The sequence below is a fragment of the Condylura cristata genome, unplaced genomic scaffold (assembly GCF_000260355.1).
Source record: "Condylura cristata isolate star-nosed mole 26May11 unplaced genomic scaffold, ConCri1.0 scaffold00033, whole genome shotgun sequence".
In the NCBI taxonomy this organism is placed as follows: Eukaryota; Metazoa; Chordata; class Mammalia; order Eulipotyphla; family Talpidae; genus Condylura; species Condylura cristata.
In genome coordinates, this window is record NW_004567134.1 from 2,243,286 (window position 1) to 2,266,412 (window position 23,127).

Consider the following 23,127-nt stretch of genomic DNA (forward strand, 5'->3'; position numbering starts at 1 on the left):
CCCTCAGCAGTGTACTTCGTCCATCTGCCTGTTCTGTTCTCCACTCTGTCTCTGGGTGAATCCTCTCACCCTCCACATCTCTGGCCTGTACCCAAGTTCCATATGAATAGATAAATAAATCTTTAAAAAAAATCTAAATTAAATGTTAGAAAAAAATGAGAAAAAAATTGACCTTGTATTTGCTTTTATGCAGGTATAAATCATTTTGGGTGTGATAGTGATAAATTCAATTTGCTTAAAATAGAAACTCTTTTTTTTTTTTAAAGATTTATTTATTTGTATATACAGAACTGGGGTACAGGCCAGAGGTGCAGGGGCAGTGAGAGGATTCACCAGAGACAGAGTGGGGAATAGATCAGGCAGATCATCGAAGTACACTGCTGAGGGGAGCAGCGGGAGGGTCAGGAGAGGTCTGCCTCACCATGTGGATCTCTTCTGGGGCAGGCAGGAATCGAACTCATGCGGAAGTGGCTTTAGCTTCTTAGTGCAGTGCTTTAACCCGCCACACCACCATGGAGGGCCTGAAACGCATATATTTTAAAGAGCTATGCTAAAATATTATGTACAACATGATTTAATGCCCAGGATTTGCTTTTCAATTTTGGGAGTAAGATGAGGTAGAGAAGAAAGTGGATGAGTTAGGATTAAAGCAAGATCAGCTATGTTTAAACTGAGTGATGGCTCATGAAATTCACTACACTATACTCTCAACACTGAAATTACGCATGAGAAAAGCACTGATGCCAGGAGCCTCCCGAATCACAGCTTAGGTGTTGGCATTTTGAAAACTACTCTCCTGGCAGACCTGTCACTTAGACTTGAACAGGTTATGTTCTGTCCAAAGGTACCTCTGTGAAGGCAATATTGGGCTGCCTCTTCCTCTGGAAGTAGGGGGCGACTTTTTCTAAATAGTATACAAAGGCACAATACTAATTATCTTATATATTGTCAGGACTGAGAATCATTGAATTAGAAGTTACAAATGCTATTTGGAGTAGGATTAAGAAGACAAAAGACTCTGGACCTAGGTAGGAAGCATTTAGCTACTTAACCCCATGGCCATGCCCAGAATTCTCTACCTTGGCTGCACATTAGAATGGAATTTTAAGATCATAACACTTTAGTTCCCCTGGATGAACATATTGCCATCCACTTCTCCAGCCTCTGTCCATGCACCTTGATGAGATAAGGTGTTATGGACATTCTGGTGCATGCCTTTTATGGACAGAAGTAGTTATTTTTTTCATGCATATACCTACTAGTGGGATTGCTGGGTCATAGGGTAAGAATATTTTGTTTAATTTGTATTAATTTATTAATTTCTAGTTTTCTCAAGTGATTGAGCAACGTATTTTAATTCATAGGTTTATTCATAGGAACCGATTTATTAAAGGTATGTTAGTTAATACAGACCCTGAAACTTGGCCAGGCCAAACACTGGCTGGGAATTACAGGTGAAAGGAAGTTAAAAGTGTGTGGAGCCTCAAATTCCATTTAAAATATTCAGTTTTATAGCAGAGGATTAAACAATTGTAGCTTTAACAAACTCTGTCAATTGGTAAATTACTCTTCTGTAGAGCATTCAAATAGAAGTTTGGGGATTAATATTAATTAATAGTGATTGAGCAAAATGTATTAAGAAACTTGTTTGCTTTGGTCAAAGAAGAAGTCATTGTTCAAAGGAGATACATGAGAAAGGATTTTGATTTGGGCTAAACATATTGTTCTGTTGAGTAATTGGAGTTTATTCCTCCTACGCCTGATAAAAATAACATTTTGATGTTCTAAGACCATCCATTATTTTTCTATCCATTTTTATTTTGTTCTCATAAAGCTATAAAGTGTACTTTTATTTATTTATTTTTTTATGTGGTCAGGGAATTGCTTTCACTGTAATTTGCCTGCCTCCAATTTATAAGTTCTTTAGGAAGAAAGAAGATAAGCCTTTATCTATTTACAAAGGGTTGAAAACCACTGAGCACTAAATTTTCTGTCCAGAGACAGAGAGAAATGGAAGATCCCACACAGAGGTCTCCTGTTATTTGCTTCTGGGTTTAAACTAAGACACAGTCTTCCTTTTTCTTCCAGCTGTCTCAAGGATCTCCGGAACCGATCGAGCCCAACTTTTTCACAGCAGATTACCATTCACTACGTCACTCAGCAGATGGAAACAGCTTGTCCCCAAGTGACCCAGCAGGTAACTCTCACCAGAGCAGGAAATCTATCTTCCACCAAGAAATTAGACCACTTGGATCAATAGCAATCCTTAAACAATTATCTTTCATTAAGAAGAAATATAGAGATAATTTTGAGTATCTGTGGCAATTGTGGGAAGCAATATATGATAGGAATCTAGAAATTTCCCAAGATTTATTTTACCAGTAGTGGCAGTGTTCTCGATCATTTATTATAAACAAACAGCAGAATCTGTGTGGGTGAATTATATTGTCCTTTATTCCATCTTATCTAACTGATGGGAAATTAAATGCCCCAAAGCATCCAGGAAGATAAAAAGCTGAAATAAAAGTATGCATATTTAACATAGAGAAAATTCAAAGTTGTCTGAAGAACCACTTCATTTCACTTTTTCTTTCCTTTTTTTTTTTTGGTACATCTCCCCTGGAAGACAATAAAGACAATAAAGGATTAGGGAAGAATCTGGAACCTGGATAGTCAGAGTCAAATCTCAGCTCAACCCTTTAGTAACTTGCCTTTGACAAATTATTTGACTTCTGTGAGCCCCAGTTTCCTTGCCCTTAAAATAGGGTCCCTATGCCATATGGTTCCAGTGAGGCTCGGTGTACAAATGGAAAAGGAGCTTGGTCACTCTTCGGGGCTCCCTGTGATGTAACTCCTCTTGTCCTATCTGGACTTTAAGAGGTTTTCAGATTTCCTGAAACTCTGAGGTGTCAGAATTCCTAAGTCACCTCTGAACCTGTTAGAGTCCAAGAAATGCCAAGACACAGAACCTATGCAAAAGACAAGTACAAGGTCCAATCCCCGGGCTAGGGTCCAATCCCCGGAGTGTACCGACGGTGGTCTCGCCCAGACGGGATGGACCCTGCGCCTCTGAACACAGGGTCTTATATAGTGAAATTCGTGGGCTGGGAAATCTCCAAAGTGTGTAGTCCATTAGGATGAGTCACTTGCGGATCCTCCTTCGTGCAGGTGGTAACTGCAGGTAATGACCTGCTGGTGCCTGGGCTTCTGATAACATCCAGGGCCTTCGACAACATCCTGTTAGTTTTTAACCACAAGCAACATTCCAATATTTTAACAAACCCCTGTAAACAACAGTGGGGAGAAGCTTTGGGGAACACTTTCGCCATCTCCTCTTTCTAGAAAAGCACTCATTTTTGTTGTGCTGTCATTTCCTAATTCAGGAAAATCCTTTCGTATGCAACTTCTCCAACTTTGCATACATTTAGGACTCCTGGAATAAAGCTAACCTGTGTAGGGAGAATTTCATTTCACAGAGTCCCTGAGACATCCTTAAAATCAAAGGACATTGTTGCCTAAAGTCTTGTGCCTATAAAAGCTTTCCCCCAAGGCAGGTAGGACAGTCGCAGGCTGGACATCTGTAGTAGCAGCTCCGATTTGAGTGGAAGCCAGTCAGTGTTGCTTCAGTGGCACACAGGCAGGCGAAGGCACTGGCAGATCTTACTCAGGCCAAACATCAAAAGAAGTGCATCATTAAGTGCATTTCCCGCCGGGCGGCCATAGCAAAGGACCACATCTGTGTTGTCTTTCAAGGTCTCTCTCTACCTCCCTCTAAGAATTTAATTTATTTTTGGCACTCAGGGATAGTCCTATTGCCTTGTGAATTAGGGAGTGTTTCTTCATCACAAAACTCACTATTTGTTCCAACCACTCTTCGCTGGTATTTACCAACCCCCTCCCCCCCACACTTAATTGGCCATAAACAGAGCTCCTAAACTCTGCAGTGACACTGCTTGCTACCCCCAAAGTAACCAGTTATTAAAGAAAGAAAAAAGAGTTTGCATATTCAAACCCAAGATAATTTGGACCTGCTCATAAGTACCCATCTTCGTCATTGAAAAACTGACCTGTTTTCACTGCAGTTGAATCATAATTGACAATAAAACCTAACTAGGAATATGTGAGCCAAATGTCAACCTTTTCATAATTAATCTATTTTAGGCTTACCCACCAGTTTTGATTTGGAGGAGGGAATCACATATGAACAGATGCAGGTGAGGTTTTCACAGTGTCTGAAAATTTTTATTTTGTCACTTTTAATTCAGTACTAACCTGTTGGTTTTTTTTCCTCCCAAATTCTAGACTGTGATTGAAGAAGTCCTAGAGGAAAGTGGTTATTACAACTTTATTTCGAACAGGTGAGAGCTAGAGTTTTTTCTCAAGTGTGAAAGATTACTTAAGATCATTGGATGTCATCTGATAATCAGATCCGATTTCTCTATCCTTGAGCCCAGAGGTTTTGTTCTCCCCGCACCATTTTTATTGAAACACTTTTCTTTTTTAAAAAAGATTTATTTTATTTATGTATACAGAACTGGGGTAGAGGCCAGAGGTATGGGGGTGAGACAGAGTGGGAATCAGAACAGACAGATGTACTGAAATACACTGCTGAGGGGGAAGCTGGCGGGTCAGGAGAGGTCTGCCACACCATGTGGGTCAGCTCCCTGGCCAGGAATTGAACTCATGCTGCAGTGGCTACAATAGCTTCATAGTGCTGATTTAACTGGTTGCACCACCAGGAAGAGTCCAGGAACGCTTTTCTGAAATATTTTGGCTTGGGCTAGATACAACCATGGGTGGGGTGTTGTGTGTCATTTCTTGACTGCACCTTACTCTCTGTTGATGGGGTGATAGCTTAATTAGTAATTTACTACTATAAAAATAATTAATATAATGAAATAGAAGGGTATTTCTAGATTTTTTTCAGCTAAGCATTTGTCCCATTCTAGAAAAACTGTTAACTCTGATTTGCATCATTGAAATCTGCCCATTATTTGCATAAATACAAGTGTGTGTGTGTGTGTGTGTGTGTGTGTTGGGTCACCAGGGGACAGAGGGAAAGAGAGAACAGCAACTGAACAAAGAATCACTTCTGGTGACTTTAGGTATGTCGGTAGGAAAGGGATTCAATTATGGGCTGCCATTTGCTCCCCCTAAATAAGAAACCCTAGTTTATTATGGAAGTATGTGACCTTCTAATATAGCTCCTGTGTGTTTTTGATGCTCTAAAAACCACACTCTCTTTTGTCAATTTCATCCAGCTCTGGATTCCCACAGTTTGATCATTGGGCACAGAGATTTGAGTACCATTAGTTGATTTGAGAGGTGGTTCCAGGAAGCACAGGTAGGGGACAGGGAAGAAATAATTCAACAAAAGTTTCATTTTCTAAAAATGTAGCATTGTGGGTGGCTGGAGCCTGATCCCGGTGAGGGCATGTGAGAGCCAGGGAAGATCAAGTGCCTTGGTTATCCCAAGTTGCAGGAGTACAGGTGCTCCAGTTCCCATCAGTCACTGTGTGAGGATTCCACCCAGGGGAGGCTCGTTCCGAAAAGAGGTGCGGTTGGGAGTCAGGCCGAATGCTTTGAAGTGGTGTGTCTGGGTGAGGGAACATGGCCACCAGCAGTGTGCATTACGTGAGCTCTATCAACTCTGCCAATTATCAGTGGATTGTGAGTAACCCCTTGCACCTTCGGTGTGGCTCAGAGTTGCTTTGGGAAGCATGGTCCTCTGGAATTCTCCATCCGTGCCTCATGGAGAGACCTCCCATTCCGGTAGGAAGACTATCTTGCGACTACTAGAAGGTATGTTCTTCCCAACATACCTACTAGCCATGCTAAGAAAATGTCTCAACATTATCCTGGTTAAGTAAGGTCATGCTATGGAAATTAGATGCTTTTATAAAGTTAGTTCAGTCTCCACATCTTTTTTTTTTTTTCCCCTTTTCCTTTGCCAAAGAGTTGTTCTTATGAATCACATGTAGGATTATTCAGCTGTTTGCTCTTTTGGCTTGATAATATATTTCCAAAATACTACCTTTGTAAATTTAGTTCTGTTGTGATTTGTAACTGCAGAGAAATGATGAGTAATTTTCATCTCCCAAAGTATACAAAGGTATACTGTTAATAGAAATCACCATCTCCATAGTCACTCTCCTCCCACCACCTCGGGAGAGATTTTGAATGTTCATTTTCTCCCCGCAAGCTGAACATGTTCAGCCTTTGTGGATGATATGAATGTTTCTGTCCAGACTGTTACATCCTTTTTTTTGATCTTCATTTTCTCATACTACAGAACATGGACAATGAATGTCTCACATTTTTGCAGAAAATCAACTAAAAGCAATGCAAAAAACAGGAACTCAGGGAAGCTTTCATTTGTCTTTTTTTTTAAGTAATAATTTTGGTCTTATTTTAAAATTTATGTTTTTCTTTTCCCATTCTTCTATAATCAGAATTTAAAAAAACCAAACATGACTTCTATTTCCAAAGTCAAATCAAAAGACATTGCAAATCTTATGATAAACAGAAAATGAGACACCTATTAAGAAAGGCAAAAACCTGTTTACAATTATATTTGGAATTAAAAATAGAATATGAAGATATGATTTAAGCAATCAAGTTCCAGCTACATGTGATGGGTAACACATGACATCTTAACATGCTTCAAATTAACATAACCCACCTATTACAAAGTATCTGTGTAGTCAGAATACTCCCTTATTAATTTCTAATAGCAATGATAGAAAATATCTTGGGAAAAAGACTCTTCACAGCTCACTAATTAAAAAAAAAAAACTTAGTTGTGCTTGAAGCCATTCTTTTCCAAATCAATTCCCAAGAAATAAGCCAGGATCTCTTTAGAAGCACTAATAGTTCATAAGCTGGAAATCCATAGCTCTCCACAAGTATGAATCAGGTCAGCTGTGCCAGCCATGATTTTTCCATAGTCAAGTGATAGAGGAAGCTAAATACACAGGACATGTAGAGGTACTTAGGTTGAATAGGGGAACTTGCCCACATAGGGGTCTCTCAGAGTAAATACTATCAAAGACTAAATTAAAATATGCTCCCTGAAAAAAAAAGTTTTCCGGCAAATATTTTGGGAAACTCAGAGCTGTAATTACCCATTTTTGGGGAAAATGTCAGTATATATTAAGATGTACTGTAAGAAAGATATCTATTGACTTTGTTTACCCCAGTATTAATTCAATTTTAATGTGGAACACAAGTTGAGAAAAGCTGGCCTAGTAACATAATTAGAAATATGAAACAATTTAATTCCTCCACCAATATCTATCCAGATCAGCTCATTCATCATCATTATCCTAACTGTTAAGAAATGATATTGCTAAAGCACCAGAGAGAATCGACATATTATTCAAGTTCACAACCTGAGACTATCAGTTCAAACTTACACAAAACACCCAGACAGCAACCAGAGCACTAAGCTTAGGTCATTGAATTTAGTTTATATTTAGGTAGATGCCATTTTTAAACTGAAAGTCTTAGAATAAAGTCATTATCTAGCGATTACCCGTAGCTGGGGAAGATTTATGGAACTGCTTAAATAATGGAGAGATTGCCTGGGCAGTTGGCTAGGAAGATTGTCCCAGACACAAAATGTTGCATTAAGAAAAGAAAATTGTTCCAGGAACAGAAGCAGCAGGCAGGGCCCCCAACCAATATATGGGTTTCCTTGTTGCTGGTCTTCTTGGAAGGGATGGTGGGACTGAGTTGAGAGAAAGAAAACTGTGTAAAGAAAATAAACCAAGGTCAAACAAAATCGACCAGCTCAATGCAGGCTCTGTTTTTGATCATTTGTATGGTTTATTATATTTGACATGCCAACATTTAGCTTGTTGTCAGAGGGATAGATCCCTAAGTATGCCTTGTTATTCTTTGTGAGAGTAAAACAGTTTGAGTTCTGTATAAGTGATAGGTGACATATTGTCATATGCGCTTATAGGTACACAATATTTTATTTTTTAACAATGGAATATATTGAAAGGTATCAATGTACAGGATAAAAAGAAATATACTTTGAGTCACTTATAATTCTTCCTCTTCCCCCATGAAAGGTAAAGTAGATACTTTAATGTACACAGGGATTTAAATATGTAAAAAAATACTTTTTTTTTAGCTAAAATTTTGTATTATTTTCTGTGTGTTCATATAGCTCGTAAAATACTTTTAATGCATGTTTATTTTGCAATCATAAAGGCTTATGAGACCCTATTGAGTTAATGATTTGAGACAGACCCTGTTAGCTTTTAATTTCAGCCAAAGGCAGCTTTCTGGAAATGTCCCCATCCTACGTTTAATTCACTGTGATTTATTTACTTATTTGCCTCAGTCACTGCTTTTGAAATTGAATGTGTGAACTAAAATGTCTGTGACCATAGAGAACTCTTTCCACTTCTGAATCTTCTAGGTACCACTCGTATCCATGGGGAGCCAAGACTCACCCGACCAAGAGATGAAAATGCTGCATTGTGAATGGACCTGGTTTTCCCAGTGAAGTTCAAGTCTGGACTTCAGCCAGCGATGCCCAAGGATGGGGTGCTGCTAGAAGAGTGTGGAAGAGAAAAGACCACGATGCCACTGTACCCACAGGACCTCTCTGGAGAGCTGGGTCTGGCTACTTGACAGCCGCATTGCTTAGCAGCTCCACTCTAGAGCATTAAGTATAGGATGATGGGGGTCTCCGTGCGCTCCCGGGAGAGAATGCTGCAGAATTCATCTGGGGAAGAAAACCCACTTCACAGACCTGTCCTCCAACTTAAAAAAAGCAAACACTTTGTCCTTTTTCAAAGGAATATGTTATATTTAGTCTGTAGAAACGATGTTTAAAGGCATTCAGCCTTCCATGTAAATAGTTGTAGATAAAAAAGTTTAGGATCCATAATAATAATATATGGGGTAATTCACTGTATCCCCCAAGTTTTTCTTTTCTTTTCTTTTTTTTTTTTTTCATTTAAAAAGTAATTCAAAATATGTGGTTGAAATTTTTTGGTTTGTTTTAATGAAAGGATTGGTCCCACCTTAACCACTTGGGTGCTAGTGGTCTTGAACCATGATCCAGGGTAGACAGTATTTGTAACCTTGCACAAACTCTGGGAATAGCTGTCAAATGGTCTGGTCACATTTAAGTTAGACTGATATGGAATATTGATGTAAAGTGTGTGTGTGTGTATATATATATATATATACATATATATATGTACATAAATATATGAGGGACCAATGAGGTTTTGATTAGGCTAATGCTTTGCTGCTAATCAAACTTAATAGTGTTTTTAGAGCACCTTGAAGAGTTTATAGAATCTATGCAAGAGATGCAATATTCCTTAATCTAAATCCCTCCTTACTAAAATGACCTCTATTGTTTCAAAATTTTTATTGTTTGGGAATTGGAAATGAAAATAAGCCACATAATAAAATATGATTTTCGTCTTTATTCATTGAGATGTCCCTTAAAAAGAAAAATCAGAAGCCAGTGTCCCATTCTTATGAATGGAGAATTTATGATGAAAATTTTCTAGATTTTTAAAGGGCTAAAATCTGTTTAACTGACTTCTTATTACTGGGGTGATATCAGGAAATACCCTAAATGCCAAATTAGACTACACTTCTAACTTAAAGAACATCCAGTTCTATATAATTAGCACCTGCAAGCTGGAAGTATGCTTTTTATTTATGTCTCACTGAGTCCTATTATCCTTATTTACATTAATACATTTTTAGCACGATTGAATAGAATTTAGATCAATGTATTTACAGTGGGTGAAACACAATAACCTTTTGAATGGTATGGAAAAGTCTCCCATTGTGAGTCCATACAATTTTTGCAACTAGTATGTTTAATATTTAAATAATATTCAAATTCCCTTGATCTAATACCTTTGAGTCTTTGAAGATTGCCAATGAATCTTTGTTTTTAAGCCAAATTAATGCTGACAACTGGACTGTAAGTTTTAAAAAATGGATGCAAACACAGTAATGAAAAATTTAGTTTCAGCTTTCAAACCAATCCCATCCATTTGTGACGTTTACATATGAAATCAAAATGGTTGTAATTTTGTTGATTTACCCAGGTAAAATTCTCTTCCCATTCCCAGATGAGTTTGAATCTGCACTCTTATGTTTATATCCTTTCATCTGTGGAATGAGCACCTTTCCTCATTGTGTGGAAGGTATAGGCCCAGCCGGTGCACACTTTAATTGAGATAAAGCCATGGGTGGAAGTTTGAACAATCAAGTTCTTTCTCAAATGGCAACATATAGTAAATAAAGTTTAGAAAAGAATAATATTCAGAGAGAACACCTTGGTATGTTTGAAGGGGTTTTCAAATGCAGACAGTTGATTTTATTGACCAGAAAGCGAACTCCTGAGGACCAAACAAATGTCAATATTATTCTAGAAGTCAGGAAGGATTAGCAAAAGGGATGTCTTTTCAATAGCACCTTTTGCCTCTGTGCTGGTAGATGCATTCTGTTGCCAAAATAATGAATGTGTTCTACTTGAAATCTCCTTTAAACTTCCAGTGGAATGTTCACCCTCAGGGGAGTCAGGCACCAGCCAGGTGCCATTTTGTTCATGGAGTCACATCCCAACTGTGAAGTTAACATTTCAAAAGTCCTCACTGTCAGGTGTTCAGAGAACACTCCCTTCATAATAAAACTGGATTGGTTGTTTTATTTGAACTCTTCAAACTGCCTTTTAGTGCAAAGAAGTTGTTACTTGCACTTTATTGACCTCATAATCTTTTTTTGATTGCATTTGAAGGTTGTCTCTTTTTCTTCCCCCTTTTTTTTCAGTATAATTATAAATTACTTGTTGTTCACAGATCCTTGTGAACTCATCTACTTCTCAGTCACAGGACATGCATGTGACAGAATGTAAATCAGTCTCTTAAGATCACTTTTGATACATAAATACTTCAGTGAATTATGTTTTGACCCACCAACTCTATTGAATATGTCTACCTGAAACTTAATATGTTCTAAAGATTGATTTATTTATGAATACAGAAATGGGGTATAGCCAGAGGAGCAGGGGTGGCAAGAGGATTCACCAGAAACAAAGTGGGGAGCAGAACAGGCAGATGGACAAAGTACGCTTGAGGGGAGCAGCGAGTGAGACAGGAGAGGTCTGCTGCACCATGTGGGTCACCTACGGGGCAGGGACTGAACTCCCACTGAAGTGGCCACAGCTTGGCTTAGCTTCGCAGTGCAGCGCTCCAACTGCTGTGCCAGCAGTTTTTGCTTTTTGAAAAGCGAGATGTTCCGTTCTCAAGTACCTGCAGCGGACGTGTGTGCTTCCTGATTGCTAACCCTGTCTTCTTCCAAACGTGTGATATTTAATTGGAGTTCTTTGGGGGAATAGTAACATGGACAGTAGATACAGGGCTCCCGGATGAATTTCAGAAACCTCCCAGAGAAATGCTGCTGGCGTTAATGTGGCCGGGGCGGTATGCACGATCTATTTTGGCATTCTGAAGTAAGAAACACTGTTAAGCAGTTTACACGTACGCTGATGGCCATGGTTAGGCGTTAACGTCTTTTTACAATTGCCGTCTATGACTCATTAAATACTATGCATTTTGTTCAAAAACAAATACATGACTGGTTGATTATGTGCAATTCCAGCAATATTATCAATTAATCATAAATTAGCATGCAAGAATATGATAGCAATAACATTATTTGATCCATTCTATCAGTATTAATATGCATAGTACGCACATCCCTCTTTTTAATTGACTGAATTGCAAAATACATTTGTTGCTATTTCTCTTGTTGAGGCTGGGGGAGGCTTCAACTTCTATCTGAAGGCAGGAAAAACTTTTTAAGCTACTTTTATTGTTTACCTTTTGTATATTCATGAGCACAGAAATCAACTAGAGAGGTAAAGTAAAAGGAAACAGGGTAGGAAAGTTCTTCAGCAGCCTGGAGATGGAACTCTGGGTTCCTAAGCAAGGGAGACTCAGAGTTTGCCTGTATCGACCTTGGCTTTTATGGAGGAAATCCCATCTAGGCTAAATTCCTCATGTTCTATGACTAAATGTGATCATAATGTGTGTGTTTTATATAAACCTTTATAATATCTTTCTGATTGTATCCTTTGATGGAAATGTTCTAGTTTTTGATAGATGATTTTTTTTTTTCAAATGAAATATGGTGCTAACAGTGTGCTTCCCCTGGAATGCTCTTTTTCATATTGATGGCAAGATATAAATGTCTCAGGGAAACTATTTTGTGACAAAGAAATGCTTATGTGTGTCATTACAGTTAAATTGCATATTGCAAATATGACTGTTAGGTTTGATTATATTCCTGCTGTGATGTTTTGAGATTTGCAAGAGAGACAGGGGAAATTTTATGATTTAGATGGGGTGACTGATAGATATTGCAAACTCATATATATCCACTGGTCCAGTGGAAATAGTAGTTTTAAAAATGAAGACCATATACCCTAAAATCATAGCAGCATTCTTGTTGTTTGAGGTATACTATTTTTTAAACTATATTTATACAGCAATTACCTAATCATATCAAATTTTAAGTAGAGTTCTTGCTTTTGTTCTATGAGTAAATGAACTCTATTTTCTATTGAAAGCTGAAGATTATTCCTCTAACCTTAACAAGCTGCCTTTCATTTTGTTTTATGTTACAGAGCTTTGCGCTGTGTTTAGAGGTAGAAGTATACTATAGCAACTAGGTGATATTAAAATCCTTCATTTAGAAGTAGTTAGCCTTCATTTCCTCTGAACAAAGACAGAAGTTTGTTTTATAGAAAATCACTGTTGGCCTACCGATAGTGAACAAATCTGGACAGAAGCTTGGAATCAATCTGGTGAGCTCACAAATGAAAAACTAGCTGAGGTTTTTATGAACATGTGATGAACTGGTCCCATAAAACAAGGAGCGAGGGTTGTGTCAGTCTTTAAGTCAGACTGTGAAGGTCGCTGATTAAATGATACCCATAACCTGGAGCTAGTTCTACATTTCAAGCACCAGTTGAGTCTGGATTCTGAAAAAAAATATATAAGACTTTTGAATATCAGGCTATTAAACGTCATCTAAAATCTTTGCCCTCTGTGTTCTCTGTGCTTACTTCATATTCCAGTAAATTTTAAAGGAAATGAAGTGAGTTTAGATTTACCGTAGGTTAAGCAGGAGCATAAGTATTTGCTTGAATCCAACATTATATTGAGGGAAGTGAAAAAATACAAGTCCTCAGACGTGAAACCCCAGATTATTAAGAATGAAAGAGGACTCTTTCAAGATGGAATGGTTCTCAGATGAAAACGACTGAGAAGTCAGAGGGAAGGTGGAGGCACTGGTAGTTCCTGATGCCTGGTGTTTGGACCCCGCAGGCTGCCCCTGAGTGAGTCTCTGCTGGGACAAAGAGTCAGGTCACCCCCATGTAGCCTTGGGCAGTTCTTAGCCCATTATCACCCAGATCACCCTGGTAGAAGCAGGTGGCTCCCTAAGTCTGCCCTGTAAGTGATGATCAGGTCCTTAGGACAGGGTCCCTATGAAGCATCGCCCAAACATTGGACTCTGCAAAGAAGGAGTTCTGTCTCCATTGAGGGAGCAAGTTTACTTTCCATCTTTCATCCCTGCCCTCTGGACCATTTCATATGACACTGCAAATTTTGCAAGAAATATACAAGGAATTTAGATTAATGGAGGTGGGTTTGAATGCTGATGCATAGCCAGGTCAGAAAAAGAAACACTTCAAGGCATTTCAGTTGTTTGTGAGTGAACCAGTTGATGATAAGGCTGTGGAAAGAACTGATCATTTTATTTTTCCAAAACGGTTAACAAAATCACTCAAAAGATTGTACTTTTGCACTCAAAAGGTTGTTCTTTTGAGTGCATTTTGTTTACTGACATGTTGTGGATCGGAACTGAATTACAATGCTTCCCGTATGCTATTGTTCCCAGGGGTGAGTTTATGAGGATCTAAAAGAACAGGCCTGTCCTCTGAAAAGATGGCCACCCCTAAAGTCACATGGCCTGGAGCATCTCACTTCTGGAGGTTCGGGCATCCGAGATGCTCGCCTGTGCCCACAGGATGGAAAAAGTACTTCCAGTTTCTTTAGACCCATGAAGAGAGAATCTTTTTTCCTTTTTAAGCCCCAACCTAGGCCTCTCTCCTGGGTAAGAAGGCCTCGCCCCTTCTGTGAGGAGGGACACTGTTCAGGCCTAGCAGGGAGTCCTGCCTTATGGAGGCCGTGTCTGAGTTCTGTGAGGGGTGTGTGATCCAGAAGGTGGGAGGCCGGTCAAGTACCTACACATGAGCTGTCCTTCCAGGGCCTGGAAAACACACTCTGCCCCAGCACAATGAAGCTCTAAAAAGATGATGGTGTTGGAGGCCTTGGAGAAAGGAGGAAAAAATGCCTCCGGAAAAGACTAATATTGAAAATGCAAGCAGCCTTTATTTTTGCTATCGCTTAAATGTGCTCTGTAAAATGCTAAAGAAAATTAAAAATGTATTTTCAATCTTATTGGAAAATAGTTTCTTTTTGTCAAGAGTTAATAGCAAATGGTTATCTTTTCTCTCTCACCAGTTCCCCAGTTTCTCCTTTTATGCTTTTAAGTGTTCTCATTTTAAAAAAATAGCTGCAAATGGGCAATCACATATGTGCTTAATCTTAAATGTGTCCTGCAGCTTTAATCAATGGGTCAGTGTAGCCACGATCTAATGCCACAAATATTGCCTAACACAGCTTCAAAAGAGAGTGACCTCAGAAGACAGACATTTATTTCTCATGAAGTTGAAGGTCAACTGAGTGTTAAGCATATCTGATTGGGGGCTACCCTGGGCCACCATAGATACCTCGGGTCAGCCAGCAAGTTGTCTGGGGCTTGTTGGTCGAGGATGAGCCAGACGGACAAGCCAGCTCTCCAGCATGGTCTTTCCCATCCCTCTATTAACTGAACAGATGGCTTTTGTGGCGGTAGCAAGTGGAGAAGAAAGAATTTAGAAGTGCAAGCATCCTTTGTTAAGCCTCAGCTTATGCTGTTTCTCCCAGCCCCCTTGGCCACAGATGATCCCATGTCAAAATGGTTGTTGACAATGGCAGAAATTTATGGATGTGCAACAACTTGCTATAAATTTAGTAGTTAGAAGCATGCACTTTCCATTTCTCAATTTTTAAAAAAGGTTTATTTATGCACACACAACTGGGGTACAGGCCAGTGAGAGGATTCACCAGAGCCAGGGTGGGAGGGTGGGGAGCAGAACAGGCAAATGGATGAAGTACACTGCTGAGAGGAGCAGCAGGAGAGACAGGAGAGGTCTGCCGCGCCATGTGGGTCACCTCTGGTGTGGGGATCAAACTCATGCGGAAGTGGCTTTAGCTTCTCAGTGCTGTGCTTTAACCCGCTGCGCCACCAGGGAGGTCCCTAATTTCTCAGCTTTTATAGGTGAAGTTTGAGCACATGTCAACTGGTACTCTTGGACTGGAACCAAAGTATGGATGGGTGCAGAGAGGTGGGCACTGGGGTCTTCTGAGGCTTGGGGTCCGCTTCCATGTTCATGTTGTCGTTGATGAACAATTCAATTCCTATTGTTTATAGGCCTGAAACTGGATCCACTGATTGTTCCAACAGCAACCCTGAGAGCGGACTCTGGCCCCTGGGTCTGGAGTTGTCTCATGAAAATGTCCTCAGACCACAGGACCTGAATTCCAAATATTTGCAGTGTCCATCCCAGGATATAGTTAGATGTCTCCTGTAGGTTATTTGAAAACCAAATCTAACCCAGAAAATAGATAAACAAACCTCAGTCCCTGGCATATGAAGCAAGAATGGAAATTATTCTTCTTCTGGAAACCAGAGGAGATTTCAGTAGCATCACAGTAAACATCCCCCCACAGTCTTCAAATTCCATGCAGTGTGTGATCTGCTATTCTTATTTTAGGCCTTTATCAAATGGGAACAAATTGATTGTTCTTAGTGATTATGTTTATATGGCAGAGAACAGGAATTAAATAAGTGAATTATAGAGTATAGCTTGATATAGCTACGAACTGCAATCTTAAAAAAATACTTCATAAGCAATGAATAAAGGAAAACATCTGCATTTAAAGATTCTTTCCTTCTTTTCAAAATTGAGTATATAATGTCATATTCATTTTGTTCTTCATATGAAACTGCCTCTCCATGGCAGAATTAATTTGTTATCATGCTATAAAGATTCAAATGTCATCAATAAATTTTGTGTGTAAACTGGTTTTATCTCTTAAGGCATGTAGCATTGTTACCATTTTTAACTATCTCTGGTATGTGAAAAAAGAAACTAGTCATGATTTTCATAATGAGTACATGTACACATATTGTGAATTGTCCTAGGATTAAGAAACAGATCACAAAATTCCCTCAATGTATTTGTTATGAAACAAAAGGAAAACATGATTAAGGATTTGGGCACTTGACTTATAGACTTGGGTTCAAATACCAGCTCCATGATTTTCAACTTGGGTGACCTCAGTCCAAAGACCTGACCTTTCTTTCATTTTTTTTTTTTTTGTTGTTGTTGAAGATTAAAAATCTCTTTATTTATGCACACAAGAACTGGGGCATAGGCCAGAGGTGCAGGGATGAGAAGATTCATCAGGGACAGAGTGGGGAGCAGAACAGGCAGATTGATGAAGTACACTGCAGAGGGGAGCAGCAGGCGGGTCAGGAGAGGTCTGCCACACCATGTGGGTCAGCTCCCTGGCCTGGGGTTGAACTCGTGCTGCAGTGGCTGCAGATAACTTCATAGCACTGTGCTTTAACCTGTTGCGCCAACAGAGAGGCACAAAGACCTGACCTTTCTAAGACTTAGCTTCACATCTGGATAATGAAAATGATAGATTCCATTTTTAAATTTATGACATCTAGGCCTGACACAGAAATTCAACAGTGCAACAGAAGTGAGAAACCCTGTTCTTGCCAGCCCGCGGGCACCCAGGCGCCCCTTGCCTCCTTTCTGTGTCTGTGACCTCTTGGTGTGTTTCTCTCCAACCGCCTACATGTGTCTTCTTGATGGAAATTGTCCTCAGGTTGCCGGAACTGGTTTGGGTCGCTTGCAACAATAAAGTGTGGAGACCTCTGTCTCCAGAGACAGTCCCTAGCCACGACAGAGGGGAGCACACAGCAGATTCTGCAGCCCTTCAGGGGAACTGGTGCAACTCTGAGGGGTAGTTCACAATTCTCTGGCAGAACTGAGCCAAAGTCAGCTTCTGCGAAACTGCGCCTGACGAGGTGGCCCAGCCCAGCTTCCTGTCTGTCCCTGCCTGTACTGCCTCACTGCCCTGCTCATCTGCCAGTTGTCCTGGCAGCACTTGCTGGTGACTCCTCTCCACATCCCAGGCCATGAGGAAGTTCACTTTCTGGGAAAGGCAGAATACAAATGGTCATTAATATTAGCCGAACACTTTAATGACCAGGAACGTGGATTGATGATCTCTTAATGGCACATGTGCCCACGAAAATGATTTTAATTAGTGTCATTGTGGGGCGCCTGTGAGAGTCTCAGTTAGCCACTGGTGACTCTTGAAAATAGCTTGAAGTCATCCCTCCCTTACCTTGGGGAGTCGGTTGCCTCTCTCTGCAAATTATAGTTATGTTGTTGATCAACTGAGGTCAGAATTACAAAAAAAGGTGTCATAGGAAGGAGAGCGAACCCTCAGATAGGGAGAAATCTGTTTTTCCTACCCTCTATTAGCTACAGCCTAACAGAATAAGCTCAGCCTTGAGGAGACCTCTCTGCCGTCTGGGAGAGAAGAAAGGCTGTTGACTCCCATTTGGTCTCTCAGACAGGACACTTTTTCATACGCCCATCACCAGTTTTCCTTCAAGAAAATTTCTAGTAAATAGCCTCAACCAAAGTAACAAGCATCTTGGCATTTGCTAATTTATTCAAAATACTTTTTTTTTTAAAAGATTTATTTATTTGTGCATACAGAGCTGGGGTACAGGCCAGAGGCTCAGGGGCGGTGAGAGGCTTCACCAGAGACAGAGCAGGGAGCAGAACAGGCAGATCGACGAAGTACACTGCTGAGGGGAGCAGCAGGCGGATCAGGAGAGGTCTGCCGCGCCATGTGGTCACTTCCGGGGCAAGCGGGAATCGAACTCATGAGGAAGTGGCTTTAGCTTCTTAGTGCAGTGCTTTAACCCACTGCGCCACCAGGAAGGGCCTCAAGATACTTTTGAATGAATTATGCTTGTCAAGCCCCCCTGTGAAACTTCCAAAAAATGGGTTCTTATGGCAAACCACGCATCCTCAACCAGGAGTACATAGCCAATGAAAATTAGTGCCATTCAAATGCTTATCAGCATCTCTGGACAGTTACATATCAGAATGATTGTCACTGGATCTTTATGACAAATTTCAGAGGTTGTCAGTTCCCATTTTTTTCCTCTCATCACTTGTCTGATTGGGCCTCTCTAGTGCCATTAATGTTTTGACAACAGGTGTCCCAGTTTAGAAGGTAAATCCAAAGTCAGTGTTACAGGAAGTGGTAATGGCATACTGGTTGTTCAAAATGAGCTTGCTCCCATGAGGCCACAAGTGGGAAGGAAAAGCTTTTCTAGCAGGTCCCCTCCATTTTGCAACAGAAAACACCCCTAGGCCAAAAATTAGGAACAAGTGGAATTAAGCTCTAACCAGTGTAGTTCATTCCTTCTTCAAGAATACTTCTTCACTAAATTGGATTCCTTCTCTAGGATTGCTAATTCATTGAATTGCACCCCTCTTCTAGCTTATAATTAACTGTTAATTGGCTTCACCTGCATTGCTAGGACAGGGAAAATTGATTGTATAAAATCCCTAATAAAATTCCCTGTGTCTCTCTCTGAGTGGATGGAGGCAACAGAAGCAAACATGTGCTGTTGACTGAGAAGACACCCTGCGGGGGGCGTCACACACTCCTCTTGCCTTGACTGCCCGGCACTTCTCAGACCTGGAAATGTGAAGCTCTGAATTCCCTCCCATTCCTTCTCCCCTTAAAAAGTCCCAGACTCCTGCTATTTGGGGATGCCTATTGCTCTGATTCTCTTGTTGGCCATGTTAATAAAATACCTTCATGTATTGATGAGTCTGTGATTCAGAGTTTAGCTTTCTGACTTTAAGCAAAAGTCCCTTCTATTTCCTAAGTTGACTCTTCCACTCCCTGCATTACATGTAGACAACCATGCCAATTCCAGCATCACTACTACCATCATCACCATCACCATCACCACCACCACCACCACACCATCACCATCAACAACCACCAACACCATCCCCTTCCGGGAGGGTGATTGGAATCTTTCTGATCTTTTATGCCATTGGTTAATATTTTTATCAGTAATTTGAAGTAGAAAGAAGTTTAATTTTGAACACATTTTCAAATACATACTCTTCTATTTTTTCCCTCATTTTAGAATTTGGAGTTTACTAGTTTGTAAGCTAACTCTGTTCATGTCTGTATCTAATAAGAAAAATACCTTGCTCTAAAAAACACAGTGATTTCAAGAGTCAATCAACACTGTTAACATTATATAATGGTAATGCTTTTCTTTTCTTTTCTCTTACACTTTCTAAGTTTTCAATATTTTTAACATGAATTTTATACTTTAAAAGACATGAAATGTAATAGAAACATAGAAATGTAGACTCCATAACACAGCCTCGGGAGTATTTATAATGCAAAAGTATTTTTGTTCCCCTTAGAAACAATAAAGGTGACTTGCTTGCTTTGAACAAAATTCTGGCCTCATCTTTAACTAGCATTTCTATTTTTAAATGTTTTGCTGAACCACATGAATTAAAAAGCAAGCACACACATAAGAGCTTGACAAATTGTATGTGACTGAGAGGGCTTTTCTTCATTTAAAGGGTAATCAGATCAATTTAAATAAGTTCTAGATACACTGGAAGTAATAAGTGCATAGAATGATTCCAAAGTTCTCAGTGTCTTAACTTTCCCTTGTTGAGTGGTTACTGTGTGACAGGCACGGAACCAGGCACTTTCCATGTGTCTCTTTATGCATCATAATAGTGAAAGAAGTTATAATAAGACTAATGTAGAGCTGAAAAAAAAAAACAAAACAAAACCCTAGTTTAAGAGGAACTAAGAAACCAGCGGCCAAAGGAAAGCAACAAACCAATGAACAAAGCGCACAGAATCTGAGAAGAAAAACCTAGATTCTAACGATTCCAGTCCAATGTGGTTTTCATTCTCACCAAGCCAAACCTTTAGTTTACATCATAGAAATAAGATTGCTATATTTATGGGATTTTAAAATGGCTTATGTAATGGTGTGAGCTTCCCTCTCAGGCCTAGGGGCCACTTTATATGTATCCCTGCTGAATCCCTTAAATAGCCATAGGAAAATATGCTCTGCTCATCTCTTCAAAAGCGCAAATGCAGACAGGCTGCACTAGCAGTTCAATCATCGCTCCACTGCCATAGCCTGAGCTACCCCAAAAAAGTATTTACAATCCAGCCTTTTTTTTTTTAAATGTTTTTTTACTAGGAGCCAACTTTCTATAAAGTGCTTTGATAATCTTGCACATGCAACCTCTTGGTTTGTAGTAAGTGCTCAAGTAACATTTGCCAATTAAATAAAAAGAAAAATCACTCCTCAGCTTACCTTAAGGGAAAAGCTTTTCCTATTCATCCTTCCCTACTCTATACTTTGCTTCAAAGGCCCCAGTGTGCTTAGTGCCAAGCCTGCTTCAGTGGGTACAGCTCTGGGGGAAACAGAGAAGGGGCTTTCCCCTCATAAATACAGCACAGTTATACAGCTGACCGAGGCCTTCTGGGCTCTTTCATTTATTCACACAACAAATGTTCATCATCCAGGGCTTGTAAACTTTAACATGCATACTAATTTTTTATAAATCCTAGTAAAATATGAGTGCTGATTCAGAAAGGCAGAAGAAGCCTGGACTTCCCAGTTGATATACATACTGATATTTCATGAGCAAGTTTGAATAATAAGGAATATAAGCACTCTGTAAATATTTGTTGTTAAATGAACAGAAGCCCCAATCAAAGTTTTGAGCAAAAATTTCAGTGCAGATAATCAGAAAAGAGAGGTAAAAGCCTGACAGGTTAGACTCCTTGGCCTTCGCCAGTGGGGCTTTTCCTCATTGCCCATCCTTATGGCCTTTGACCCACTCCCATAGCTTCTCGTTAAGAGACCTTGTGCCAACTCCAGATTAGCATTCCAATGATCTGACTTACTAAGAATGTTCTCTTTTCACCAGACTTGCAGTTTTCCAAAATACTTTAAATAAAAGTGACTTTGCATTATCTCACTCAGACACACTCTCTCTCTCACACACACACATTCACACACACACACACACACACACACACTGGTAATTTTGGTGGACTCAGTGAACTATGTCCTTCAACCCTACTGAACACTAATCCTTCTTACAACACCCAACTTCTAGGTTCTTTCCAACGTGGGAAAATGCCCAGGATTTCACTGTACAGACAAGGCCTCTCCCCACCTAACACCTATTTCCTTTCTTCCCCTTTTACTGTTTCTGGCTTGATTTCCTCACCAACATAGATTTCTTAGCTGGACTAAACAAACAGTCTTTTGTACCTCCAGCCGGGTCCTATTTTAGCTCTCAGCACAGTTTGTGGCGAGTTTTGCTCTGTGAGGAGAGAGCACAGCAGGAAAGGTAAGCTGTTTCACAGAGGTCAGCTGAGAGCCCAGTCTCTGTTGATAATAAGAATCTTGCCTCTCCCAGAGCTCATTAGAGGTTCCCAAGAGGCCTGAAGAGGAAGCTGAGATTGGGAGCGAGGAGGAGGATGCTGGGTGCAAATTTTAGGACTCTGCTTCTTACCTCCGAGCTCTGGCTCGCCACGTAATGAACAATTTGTTCCTAACAGAAACTCACTGGAAATGCTGGATTGTTGTGCCTTAGTCATCACCCTGCTGCCAGCCAACACCTCCCAGGGCTGAGGCCCATGGACTGGAGGCACGAGTGCCCCCACACAGTGCTGGTGCAGAACTCTGGATGCAAGATGTGCTAGGCTGGAGGCTTCTCACTGAAAATAACATTTAATGGTAAGGTTTCCTAATAGTATCTCCTTAAACAACATTGACTTTGCTCTTAAACCCAACCTCTCAACAAATTAAATTTTAATGGTTCTCTCTGAAAGGGACGCTCTTCCGATCTTAAATGGCAAGTGGATTGGATTAGACTTCCTGTTCAGTTGGTATACCATTTCAGCTTAAACTGCCACTAGTTCGAGCTCAACTAAGGTCACAAATGGAAAGTGTTATGTCCTCCAGCCATCATTCAGCACACTTTAGGAGTCAAGCTAAGGCACTTAGCGACTTTGTGAGCAGGCAGTCGCAGCCCCAGAGTTCCAGTGCAGTAGCTATTGTGGTCATGGTAGTTTTAACAAGTAACCAAAGGCCACACTTCTCTCTGCTCATGGTCTCTCAACAGAGAATCACAGAACCTTGAGAGCTTGAAGAGAAGCATCTTAGGGTCTACTCTGTAGGTTAAAAAAATATGGGTTCTGTGTTGCACAATTTCAGTTCCTGGAGAAACAGAGACTGGGAGAAATCTCAGGCAGAATTTGGAAAGAGCCATTGAAAAGCCAGATTGGGCGCCTCCCTGGTGGCGGAGGGGTGAAGTCTCTGTGCTATCACCATTGAGGGCTGAGTTTGAGTATCTCCCTTCCACCTGCCCTGTAGGGTCTAACCCAGTAGATCGGCCATTTCTGCTCCACACACTGTGTCTCTGGTGAATCCTCTCACCCTTGCATCAATGGCCTACACTTCAGCTCTTCTACACAAAAATAAATAAGAATGTTGTTTACAAAAGAGAAAAAAATCTAAACTTGAATTCTTGCATTAGAACTGGCTAGGGATGGGTTTATTTCATTTATGCTTGCTAACTTTTTCTGTATCTGGTAACAAAGTTTCATTTTCAGCTTCTCCGTCAGTTCATGGTCAAAATTGAGAGATTTTAAGATGCCATTGTTAGGTTGGTTTTTCTCTAGGATGTGATATGTATATATACATACATACATATATATATATATATATATATATATATATATATATATATAATGAAAAGGAAGCACTAAATATTATATAGGAAAAAAA

At 40.0% G+C, this 23,127-nt stretch overlaps 1 protein-coding gene across 1 annotated transcript in view; it reads left to right on the top strand.

The window, feature by feature from the left end:
- Positions 1–11,011, top strand: part of NEK10 (NIMA-related kinase 10) — a 158,568-nt gene extending 147,557 nt beyond the window's left edge. Inside the window, exons 35-38 of the mRNA XM_004692270.2 lie at positions 2,089–2,197; positions 4,162–4,214; positions 4,303–4,358; positions 8,432–11,011. Coding sequence (XP_004692327.1) covers positions 2,089–2,197; positions 4,162–4,214; positions 4,303–4,358; positions 8,432–8,480 — 267 coding nt within the window. The 3' untranslated portion in view covers positions 8,481–11,011. The remainder of the gene's footprint in view (positions 1–2,088; positions 2,198–4,161; positions 4,215–4,302; positions 4,359–8,431) is intronic.
- Positions 11,012–23,127: the final 12,116 nt, after the last annotated feature.